Genomic DNA, 13,061 nt, shown 5'->3' on the forward strand with positions numbered 1-13,061 from the left:
GCACTGCTGGACATCTTCCGATTGTGAAGGGAAGTAAGCATGATGTGTCTTTCATCTGCTGCAGTAAGTTTCCTTGGCCAACCACTGCATCTATGGTCCTCAACGTTGCCCGTTTCTTTGTGCTTCTATAAAAGAGCTTGGACAGCACATCTGGAAACCCCTGTCTGCCTTGAAATTTCTGCCTGGGAGAGACCTTGCTGATGCAGTGTAACTACCTTGTGTCTTGTTTCTGTGCTCAGTCTTGCCATGGTGTATGACTTTTGACAATAAATTGTCTTCAGCAACCTCACCTTGTTAGCTGAGTTTGGCTGTTCCTCACCCAGTTTTATTCCTCCTACACAGCTTTTTCTGTTTCGGTTAATGATTGTGTTTCAACCTAAGTATTGAATTGATTATCATTATTACCTGTTTGGTATAATTGTTTAATCATACACCTGACTATATGCCTACAAAATGCCTGACTTTGTGCAAGTGTACCTAGAAGAATTGATGCTGTTTTGAAGGCAAAGGGTGGTCACACCAAATATGGATTTGATTTAGATTTTTCTTCTGTTTACTCACTTTGCATTTAGTTAATTGATAAATATAATCTATTAACATGTCTATTTTTGAAAGCATTCTTACAAAAATTCTTACTTTTGCACAGTACTGTATATATTTTAGCACTATAACATCAAAGAACATTAACATAGTTGTTGCAGTGTTTTAATGAGTTACCACAGGTCTAGGGATGTAAATTCATTCACCTTACAAAAAATGTAAGGTATCAAAATAGGACAGTACCAAAGTAGGACAGTATACTATACTAAAACAGTTTTGGAACAAGTGACCTATACTTGCAGCCAATATATTTCTTTCTGTAAGGGTTTAAATAGAGAATATAGAATAAACTTGGTGCATTTTCTGTGACTGTCGTTGTTAGTTATATTGTCATTGTTAGCAATAATGGATTTGTTTATTTTTATTCTAACAAATTAATCTTAATCTACAGTTGTACATTGTATGACATAATGATATTATTGTCGTCTGTGTTTAATTCCAAAAGACAAATGTGATGTGTTTGCTCGTAGTGTCTAGTTATACCGTACTAAAATAAAAATAAAAGTCAAACGCTTGTCAGATATTGAGCCTGACTACTATGTGCTAAGTGTGATTACCTTATTTCATCCTTTATTAATTGGAATTAAAAGAACTTGAATGACGTTTGTTATTTCTTTTCTGTTAATTACTGTAGGTATTTTGAACCTCATTTCAACGATGTTAACTTGGTTTAAGCTATATATATATATATATATATATATATATATATATATATATATATATATATATATATATATATATTCATCAGCTTTTTATCTAAAAACAAAACTATGAACATAGCACTTTTAATCATTGCTTGGCAGTCAAGGATACGGCTGACTGGCGGGAATACTTGGGAACATGCTTTTACTGTAGAACCAGTTGATCAAAGGAGTTAACCACTAGCTAAGAAATCCTTTTAATTTGACCTTGTGGAACCACATCACACTTTTCAGAGAATCACATTGCGAGATAAAGATTGTTAGGTTTAGTTCCTAAGGGCTCCTGGTTGTTGCTTTAATGATAGCAAGATTTAGAAAACTACAGAAACACCAAATTATACTAATTACATGTGCTACATGTAAGCTGTAGTGTGTAGAGTTAAGATTAATGTGTTTTATTTTATCATTAGTTTAGGGGTTCTTTGCAATTGATAAGGAGATTGTTTTAGGAGTATTAAAGCCTACTTTCATGTTCTGGTAAGAACCAGCTACATACTTTAACAAGAAAATATGACTTATATCAATCTGTTCTGCTCATGTGTTAGGTGGTAATAGTGTATGTGTTAATATCCTTAAAGTCCTAGAAATGTAAGATTTGTCTAAAACAGACTTGCCTAATAAATTGATCTTTTACCTAAATTATAACAGTAAATGTATTTTTGGAACAGCAACTGATTAGCATCCCCAGAATAGCTTACCAGTTAAAGCGAGTCATACAGTCACTTTGCATACCGGCTGTACGAAGTTGATGGTTTTCACAGTGGACTTCAGTGGTAGCATTTCACATGGCATTCCCACAGGTTAGGGTGTCAGAATCGTCAGGGACTGTTTCTCCTCACCATGCTACAGCAGACATACTGACCACATTGTAAATTGAAGATAAAAACAGGGTTAAAATAACCGGGTAGGGATGTGAGGAAACTCATGCTCATAATTGTCTTTAAGAAGTATTTGTTATGTATTCAATACATCTGTTCATTATCTTTCCATTGTCAGTTTATGCCCTTGGTACTGCAGTATGGCAGTAAAAATGTCGTTGTCCAAGCAGAGGAAAGATTGCTTCCAATCGGCTTTCAAAACACTAATTGCAGAAGTTAATTGCCATTGACTGGTACTAGTTGTAAAGGTGAGGGAAGGGCAGATGTTCTTGTTTTGAAATCACCACATGCATGAATAGATTTATTGAATACCTGCTGATAAATACTTCTTAAAGGCAATTGTGAGTACAAGTACTAGTTTCTGTAAACCTCTATAACTGGGCACAGGGGAAAAAGAAGAGCATAAACTGATAGACAGATGCAGTGTTCCAGCTGTGATTGAGTTGAAGGCTCAGTCCCATTTCGATCTGCAGCAGTGAGATATGAAAACGGTTGGAAATCTGTCTCTGCAACTTTCTCTGATGGAGGAAGTTAAATAAACATAAAATGCAAAGGAGGCTGGAGATGGGTGTTAAACTTCGAACTGCAAAAAAAATATTCCAGTCATGGTAGGGGCAGCAGTCAATTACACTAACTGCATTGGAGGCTATTTTCTATTATTTTTTTCTATTATTTTTTTCAGTTTTGAGTGCAGTGGGCAGCAGTCCTCCCTTGGCCCTTGTTATGCCATATCTTACTGCTTTGTAGGTTCTCTTCTTTTTCCATTTCAAGTGCGATATATTGTTAATCATGCCTCTAAGGAGGCTTATACTTCTGCACCAACTGCCAACAATTGAATTGGTTACATTTCAGGAGCTGCAGAATTATTTGGTTATATTGACTTGCAACTTTGTAGTTACAACAAACTCCATCAATACATCTGCACAAACTGATTATTCGGATTGAGTCCTCTACATCAAGAAGGTGATGGCACCCGTGTGACAGTCAGTGATGCTGATTGGGGTAATTTGCCATTCCAATTTAAGCATTTGCAGAAAGCTGCTTGCATTTGAGCTGATTGCTGCTCCCCACCGAGACTCAGAAAAGCTTGCAGCCTTGTGGAGGAAAACAATTAGCTGCACACGTTAAAGAAGCTGTTGCTTCAACTGTTTCAATTGGAATGACAAAGAAGCCCAATCAACATTGACCCTCAACTGGGTATATCACCTGATTGCTGTGGAGATATCAATCCAAACAATCAAACAAAAGGTCTGTTCAGCTCTGCCTAATTTTATTGGTGAACTTGAATCTGCCCACATTGTGGTCTTTGGCCCAATAAATCTGGTCCTCACGATTGCATCAGAACAGCAGTAAGTAATTACATTTCATAAAAAGCATCCAAGAACATGCAGCACCCATATCTTCCATTTATCTGAAGGATGGCTTGAAAATCCCTGCAGTTTTCCTTTATATAACCCTTTATCCAAGTTACAAGATATAGATTCTAGTGATGACAGGCGGACATCGTTTAATGTGTACCCTGTTATCAGACCATTCAAATAGTGAGAAACTGTAGGTTGTGTGATGAACTATATATGTTTACTAAAACACCAATGACCAAAGATAGTCTGATTTTCTCCTTTGTACAGTTTGGCAGCAGTGAGCAATGAACCACGTTCTTTCACTTAACATTTTTCTGAATTGAATTTCTTCTTTGTTATAAGAACTCTAAATCTGAAACCCACAAGCTGTATTAGGAATGTAAAAGTTATTCTAGACATCAGGAGGCACCTAAGGAGGGTTGAGGGTTTCCAGAAGACCCTCATAAAAGTTACTTTAATTCAAACTGCTCAGCCATGTGAAAATGTTCCCTCGGCTAGGCCACATTGTCTATTGAAAACTCTGTCGCCTAAGTGAAGATTCATGATGTCGAAAACTATAACATGAACCAGGTCCTGCTGCTGCATGGCTTATACTCCAGGAATGCCAGTATTTCAGAGCCTGCAGGAGGTACTGAGCACTTAGCGTGAATGTTTACCACTTCACTGTCAAGGTAGTTTTTGAAGTCCCATTTCTGACATCATGCATCTTGGTAGCATGAGGAGACTAAGGACTTGACCTCTCTTTGGATGATTGCCTCTCCACAGGCTCTTTGTGTGGCGTGCGGGTGGTGACATCGGGTTCAGGAAGTAGTAGTCAAAACAAGGTATAGGGGTAAAACTGAAACGCAACAGTGCTCAGTATATTTGTTAAATAATAAAACAAAATGAAAATTTATACAAAACACTAAAACAAAAGGGCACAAGGGCCAAACAAACAAACAATAACAAAACAGCCGTGAACGAAACAAACAAGTATCGTGCTGGGTTTAAGCCAGCACGTATAGCAATTGTTTACTCGAGTTTGATCCTCTTTCACAGACTTATGTCTCTCCTCTGACACCCTCCCTCTAATAAGCCTGGAGTGCATCTTTTTATAGTCTGTGGCTGGAGCCTTAATTACCTAATTTGATACAATAATTACCTTAAGGCTCCAGCCACATTCCCACGAGGGAACTAGGGAGGGATTTTAACCCCATCCCCACCAACTACACTTTTTCGCCGGTCTCAAACAGTAAATAATAAAAGACGCACAGTGCTCGACCACCCGCAAATAAACACAATAATAAGAACAAATGAATACATACATAAATAATAACACAAGGGGTGGGCACCCCCATCACACACCTACAGAGAAGTGAACAAGGAAATCACAAAGCACGAACTAGGTATCAGTTATCCCTGTAGTGCTTCAGTCTTATTAATTAACAAATGGCCAGCCTGCTGACAGTGTGGCGAATGGAAAGAGTTTAGGAAAATTAACAACAGAAATGGGCTTGGTACAGTTGTTATCAAGAAGACTATTAATACAGGACCATATATTAATGGGTGGAATGTATAGAAATAGTCCTGCATGATTACTTGCCATCAAACCTCTCAGGCATGTTTTGTGTCATTTGAGATAAACTTGGAAGCATTCATAACACCTTCATAAACATTCACTATATTAATAATCCTTCCTAATCAGTTGGTACAAAATAATGCATATACGTATTCATAACACTCATCAAATGCATTGCCATAACACATTACTATATTCAAGCAAACCTATTATTAGTAAATAGACTAATTAATAACAGCACTTTTATTTCTAACACGTTACAATGTTAGATAATACATGTTACAGTTAGATAACTGTGTTCATAATGGATTATGAACACAGTTATACAGTGCAATGTACTCTTTATAACTGTTATTCACAGATCAATTTAACCCTCAGTGCTTACAACACAGGACTGCTAGTATCTAAATAATTATGGTGCAGGTAAGAGCTCTTTATTTGAAGTTTCGTAACAGTTTTGTTTTCATTAAAAAAAAAAAAAAATACTTTTCCAGCAGATGTTGATTAAGCACATTTAATATTAGTATTAGAAAGCATTAGTCATAAGGTTCTTGTCATCATTGCAGCCAAACAAGGATCAATATCAGTTTTACTAAAACAGAAACATACTGGATGTTTACTGCAAACCTTGAAAAATGTGTCTGTTACCTTAAACCTTAGGTAATGGTGTTTTTGTTTATATTAGTCCCTTGAATTTGCATATTTTACAATGCATGCATTTCTGTGTAGACTATTTTTATTATAATATGCTTAATGAAAACAGTAACACACTGCACTTGTGCTATATTCACAATTACATATTTTTTATACTGCTTGCTATATGTTTGCCTCAGGGCATATCTTGTATACTCTTATTTATTTTTATTACATTCATTACTAGTTATGTGTTGTAAAACATTCTAGCAGATCAAATAAACGAAAAAAAAAGCATAACAACTCATACTTAGAAATGATTTATTATGTTATGAGAGCAAAGCATATGAAAAATGATGGTGCACTACACAGACATTTTAATTACTTTTTAATTTAAATGCAGATTTATTCAGATAGTGTCTGCTAACAACTGGCAAAATATTGCTTTGTGCTACTGTTTGATAAACGTCAAACAAATTCCAAATATCTGATTTTGATGCAATTGACATTGATGCACAGATGAGAAAAATAGCATGGATATCCTGGTTTACTTCATAGGGGGCTGAGACTCTGTGACCTGTATAATTAGCTGGGTTGATATGTCTGTTTTATTATTCCCTAGGTAAGAAACTTTGAGATATTAAAGCCTGTAAAGTAAGCTTACCTGTTAGACTATTTAACTGCCAGGGAGACATCAGTAGGATACAATGGCAGATTAAAAGAATACTTTATGAACTGAATTGAATGAGCACAGCATTGTAGCACATTCACCTTTAATAAAAGCAGCATAGTTCAAGTTCAAAGCAGTGAGGGCTGAAAAACAATTAACATTGGATTTTTAATTCAGGCAAGCAGTAATTTGGTCCACAGGTAAACAAAGCTCAGAGGTTAGCTTGTTTTAGAGAAAATACATTGAGTCTTAATCAGTACTTGAGTTTTAATTATACATTTCAATATCACTTTGGCTACTACTGCCATTATTGGTTGATGTTTTAAAATGTTATTTCAAAACATGCAACCCCAAGCCACGCTACTGTTTTAAAATACGTGTACTATGTAATAGCATTTTAATGTAAAAAAAAAAAAAAAAATTAATAGCAATGCAATTCAAATTAAGAGAAAGCACTGAAATAATCTGTATACAGTTGATTAAGATATGCTTTAAATGTTATTGATGGTCAGTTCATTGAGCGATATAAGGACAGAATGAATGGTTTCAGAAATAACTGAATGCTTTTACTTTAAATCTTAATAAGAGACTTCAACCAAGGCACTTCAAACCTCCCGCAGTAGTAATTAGCTGTATTATTTTAAAGTATGGTGCCAGCAATTGTGAGCAGCAGTAATTTTAATTGTGTCTGGAGACGTGTTAATCATGGGTCTGTACTGGAATCAGTTGAAATTTATTTAAAGAGTTTTGTGTTTTATTTTCAAATTGAAGAGAAAAACACAAAGGTACTCAGTTGAAATGGAATAATAGGATACTAGGCTCTAAATGGCTAAGATTCAGCTAGCTTAGTTCCAAATTGTGCTCACATTGTGTTGTTGGAACACATTGCATTGCAACATTGTATATGAAGGTTTCAACTATACCTCAGTAGTGGTTATCTGATTATGGTAATGTGTATACAACCATTAATTACTAACTAGTTTGATTGGCAGACCATTGACTAGATTAAATGACGTAATGAAATAATTTCCTAATGGGTTAATATCTAATAATTACCTAATAAGCACATCTTCCCAAATACATTGAAAGTACAGTTAAAGACCCGTTCTGAAAAGTAGTTGAAAGGAGTTAATCATTAAGATTTATTTATTTTTTGCTTACCTTACTGATTCTCCACTCTCTTGTCCTAGCATGATTAATATCCTATGCTTTCACTACATTATCTACCCAAGATTTATTTTCTCTGACTAGAGTTTTATTTGCAATAAATAGGTACATAGGTAATCTGAACTAAAAACTGAGAAGCCAGGAACTGACCCTAAAGCTTTGGGAACAAAAGACCATGCAGTTACTGCTATACTAACAGCCTTTTCTTATTAAAAATATACTGTAGCCAATATCAGGTCTAGCAGGTAATACTCTACTGAAAATGGCTGTGAATCAAATCTTAATTGCAACATACTACATTGGTGGCTTCAATACATCTGTATGATTTTATATAATAATAGAATATTTTAATAGTGTAAATATAAAATAACAAAAAAAAAGGCTGTAAGAAAATCATGGGCCGTGAATTATTTTATAGTTGCCACAACTTTTAATGTGACTACAATGTTTTTATTATTTATATGTAATTTTGTTGCAAAATAATAATGAAAAATAAATTGAAACATAAAAGGAAACTTCACTCACGTTTTCTTTTGCTAGTGGGGGATTGGTATGCCTTGTCATCCTCTAGCCGATCAGTGATCTTCTTTCCTTTTGCTCTTGTTAGCAAATGGAAAGAAGAATGTGGGCCGTGATACAAGTGCTGTACTTACTTTCTTGCTGTTAAATTTTGTGACTGAAGGTTTATATGTAATTTTGTTGCAAAATAATAATGAAAAATAAATTGAAACATAAAAGGAAACTTCACTCACGTTTTCTTTTGCTAGTGGGGGATTGGTATGCCTTGTCATCCTCTAGCCGATCAGTGATCTTCTTTCCTTTTGCTCTTGTTAGCAAATGGAAAGAAGAATGTGGGCCGTGATACAAGTGCTGTACTTACTTTCTTGCTGTTAAATTTTGTGACGGAAGGTTTATTGCCATTTTACAAATACTGTAGTGGCTGTTCAATTTTGTGAGTGAGCTTTTATTGTTATGCAAGTAGTATTAAAGGGACTAGGAGCTCTTAAAATAAACAAATCCCCTGGGCCGGATGAGATCCTCCCAGTAGTACTCAAAGAAATGAAAGAAGTAATTTACAAACCGCTAACCAAGATCATGCAGCAGTCTCTTGACACAGGGGTGGTACCGACAGACTGGAAAATTGCAAACGTAATACCGATCCACAAAAAGGGAAACAAAACTGAACCAGGTAACTACAGACCAGTAAGCCTGACTTCTATTATATGCAAACTTATGGAAACTATAATAAGAGCCAAAATGGAAAATTACCTATATGGTAACAGGGTACTGGGAGACAGTCAACATGGTTTTAGGAAAGGGAGATCGTGCCTAACTAACTTGCTTGATTTTTTTGAGGATGCAACATCGATAATGGATAATTGCAAAGCATATGACATGGTTTATTTAGATTTCCAGAAAGCTTTTGACAAAGTCCCGCACAAAAGATTAATTCTCAAACTGAACGCAGTTGGGATTCAAGGAAACACATGTACATGGATTAGGGAGTGGTTAACATGTAGAAAACAGAAAGTACTGATTAGAGGAAAAACCTCAGAATGGAGTGTGGTAACCAGTGGAGTACCACAGGGATCAGTATTAGGTCCTCTGCTATTCCTAATCTACATTAATGATTTAGATTCTGGTATAGTAAGCAAACTTGTTAAATTTGCAGACGACACAAAAGTAGGAGGAGTGGCAAACACTGTTGCAGCAGCAAAGGTCATTCAAAATGATCTAGACAAGATTCAGAACTGGGCAGACACATGGCAAATGACATTTAATAGAGAAAAGTGTAAGGTACTGCACGCAGGAAATAAAAATGTACATTATAAATATCATATGGGAGATATTGAAATTGGAGAAGGAATCTATGAAAAAGACCTAGGAGTTTTTGTTGACTCAGAAATGTCTTCATCTAGGCAATGTGGGGAAGCTATAAAAAAGGCTAACAAGATACTCGGATACATTGTGAAAAGTGTTGAATTTAAATCAAGGGAAGTAATGTTAAAACTGTACAATGCACTTGTAAGACCTCATCTTGAATATTGTGTGCAGTTCTGGTCACCTCGCTATAAAAAAGATATTGCTGCTCTAGAAAGAGTGCAAAGAAGAGCGACCAGAATTATTCCGGGCTTAAAAGGCATGTCATATGCAGACAGGCTAAAAGAATTGAATCTGTTCAGTCTTGAACAAAGAAGACTACGTGGCGACCTAATTCAAGCATTCAAAATTCTAAAAGGTATTGACAGTGTCGACCCAAGGGACTTTTTCAGCCTGAAAAAAGAAACAAGGACCAGGGGTCACAAATGGAGATTAGAAAAAGGGGCATTCAGAACAGAAAATAGGAGACACTTTTTTACACAGAGAATTGTGAGGGTCTGGAATCAACTCCCCAGTAATGTTGTTGAAGCTGACACCCTGGGATCCTTCAAGAAGCTGCTTGATGAGATTTTGGGATCAATAAGCTACTAACAACCAAACGAGCAAGATGGGCCGAATGGCCTCCTCTCGTTTGTAAACTTTCTTATGTTCTTATGTTCTTATGTTTTATATATGTTATGTGTCATTATTGTTAGCTGCAACTCTTCACTTGTAATGAAACACAGTGTAAAACGTTTTATTTCAAATGGTGATAAAGAAGGAATCTTCATGTTCTGGTTATCTATTTGTATGTTTTCTTATTTTTGTTTTTGAACAAATTAATACAAATCCATCTTGAAAGCAAAAATGGGGGTGGGGCAAACTGGTATGACCACAGTTTTGAGCTAATCCAACCTTTTAACTACGTTACAAGAGCTAGACTCTATCTCCCCTTTTTTAAAACGGTATGAAATAGAATTGCATGATATGCTGTGTTGTTCACATTTTTCTGCGTGCGTGTGTGTGTGTGTGTGTGTGTGTGTGTGTGTATATATATATATATATATATATATATATATATATATATATATATATATATATATATAGAGAGAGAGAGAGAGAGAGAGAGAGAGAGAGAGATATACCGACATAAGAAAATTGTGATTTTTTTAAAAAACCAAGAAGTTCTTCAACCCACTGTGTACAGCAAGTATTCATATATATATACTTATTTACATGTGCCCCAACTTCTGGGTTGAAAACCAAATCACTTTTTAGTGTCTTACAGCCATATCTCTCTCTCTCTCTCTCTCTCTCTCTCTCTCTCTCTCTATATATATATATATATATATATATATATATATATATATATATATATATATATATATATACACACACACACACACACACGCACACAGAAAAATGTGAACACAGGCATATCATGCAATTCTATTTCATACCGTTTTAAAAAAGGGGAGATAGAGTCTAGCTCTTGTAACGTAGTTAAAAGGTTGGATTAGCTCAAAACTGTGGTCATACCAGTTTGCCCCACCCCCATTTTTGGTACCGCCTCAGCGACTCAATTCCAGTTGCAGGAAGTGCCTCCAGAATTAGCCAATTGAGTGGATTTGCCAATCACTGCTCTAATGGTCTAGCTGCAATCAGATCATGTAATTTACAGGTACCAAGATCCCACCCTTTTTTTGTAGTGTTGTAGAAGGAATATTTGCACTTACTGAATATAATGTTAAAAATAAAAACTTTAAGATTCTCACTTTAAAAAAGGGGAAGTAATAATATTAATAAAGATAATACGAGTTATGAAATGGACTTGTAAACACTGGTTTACAGTCCTACAGTGTTTTTCAAGCAGAAAGCACGTTTATTTGTACTGGGTTTCTGATTTTTTTATTTTTTTATTTTTTTTTTAGCATTCAGAGTAAACTCAAGCTTTTGTGTGATGATTGTTTTTTTGCACTGTTATATTTGCATGCAGAGTCTTCCTCAGTAGTTATCTGTAGAACATTCAGTAAGCGATTGTATTCACCTTTGAAGTACGCACCAATGCTTGTCCAAGGTCAATACCATGAATATTAAAGAGTAAATACAAATTAACACAGGGGTCAGTAATTACATTGCCAAATGTATATTTACATCAATTAGAAATGCTTGCTAGATGATATAAAAAGAAAATCCTTTAATAGAGAAACGTGTGCTGTTCAACTTCAATCGTTCTTATACACATTAAGCTGAAAGGGAAGCATTTATATTTCCAAGAAGAAGTTACTGTACAGTAATTGTTGATTGTAGTGGCGTATTGTCTAGAATATTCTATCTGATTATGAAAGGTTTTGATATGTAATTGTTATTATACAGAGTCACACAAAGCAGAGTCCAGTATAGTGTTCAGAAGTTTTGCTTTCTGTCTGTCATTCACACTCTGTGTTTCACTAAATAAGTAAGTTATTGAGACCATTGTCACTCAGGTAATGGTCAGAAATATCCACTTTTTAATGTTCTCAAGAAAACAAGCTATCCAATATGAATTAACTCTTGTTAAGTTATTATACAGTCCACTCTGATTCAACAGTTTTTTTTTTTTTTTGTATTCTGCAAACCAAACATTATCAGCTAAGTACAGTTTTTGTTTTTGGTATTTATTTATGTTAACAGATAATTACCAGTAATAATGCTATTCCAAGTTTTTTTTTTATTTCCGTTTATTGCCAAAACCCTTGACTCAGTCCTAATTTGAACATAATCACGATTAAACGTTGTTACTGGGAAACTGAGAAAGTTCAGATAATGACCTTAATAATTACCAGGTAATTTCTTCTAATTATTTTTTTTTTTAAATATATTTTTACATAACTTCACAATGTGCATCCTCCTACCTTTACACTGACAGTCTATTACGTGTTTTCTCACTATATAATTAACTTTTTCCAAAGTGTTAATTTAAGTTGGTTTGCACTGACAATACGATTGAAGAGTCTCCTCCCCATCTGTAATATACCTTTCATGTTTTACGACTCAAAAGGAATTCTTGATCATCTTGCTTTTGAAAAAGATATTTAAGTCAAGATAATAAATGCTCCCAGATTACTTACGATTATTTGCAAAACCAATACACATAATATGCCTATTTCTAACCTTGTGCCTTTGCTTTAGGTCTCCAAAAAACCCAGAGCAGAAGATCATCAAGCGAGTAATTGCCCTTGAAGGAGACATCATTAAGTAAGTATTTTTCTTTGGTCTAATAGCTAATAGCTAGGTTTCAGACTATGCTATATCGTGTATGTTCAGAAAATGCTCGAATGCTGTACACTGACAGGCCAAGAAATTGGAGAATATACGTAAAATAAGAAAATTCCTGATCCACTGGGCCTGTGTAAGATATGTGCAACTACTCAGCATCAATCACTGGAAAAGGACCTCAGTGATATCACAAGGCACATGATAGTGGGTTCCTGTGAAATCAGCTTGCTCTTGCTCGGTGACTGGATTGACAATATGTCTATCAAGTCACTTGGGTGTTCCTTGAATGGCAACATTGCACAAAAGCACCACAAAAGATATAGTTCTGGTCACAATGAATTATGAATCGAGCCCACTTTATTATATATATTATAT

General features: G+C 35.1%; 1 protein-coding gene across 3 annotated transcripts in view; it reads left to right on the top strand.

The window, feature by feature from the left end:
* immp2l (inner mitochondrial membrane peptidase subunit 2) overlaps positions 1-13,061 on the top strand; it is a 256,942-nt gene that overhangs the window by 203,752 nt on the left and 40,129 nt on the right. For all 3 annotated transcript variants that reach the window (XM_041257969.1, XM_041257970.1, XM_041257968.1), the window contains exon 4: positions 12,600-12,665. In XM_041257969.1, coding sequence (XP_041113903.1) covers positions 12,600-12,665 — 66 coding nt within the window. The remainder of the gene's footprint in view (positions 1-12,599; positions 12,666-13,061) is intronic.

The sequence above is a fragment of the Polyodon spathula genome, chromosome 8 (assembly GCF_017654505.1).
Source record: "Polyodon spathula isolate WHYD16114869_AA chromosome 8, ASM1765450v1, whole genome shotgun sequence".
Classification (NCBI taxonomy): domain Eukaryota; kingdom Metazoa; phylum Chordata; class Actinopteri; order Acipenseriformes; family Polyodontidae; genus Polyodon; species Polyodon spathula.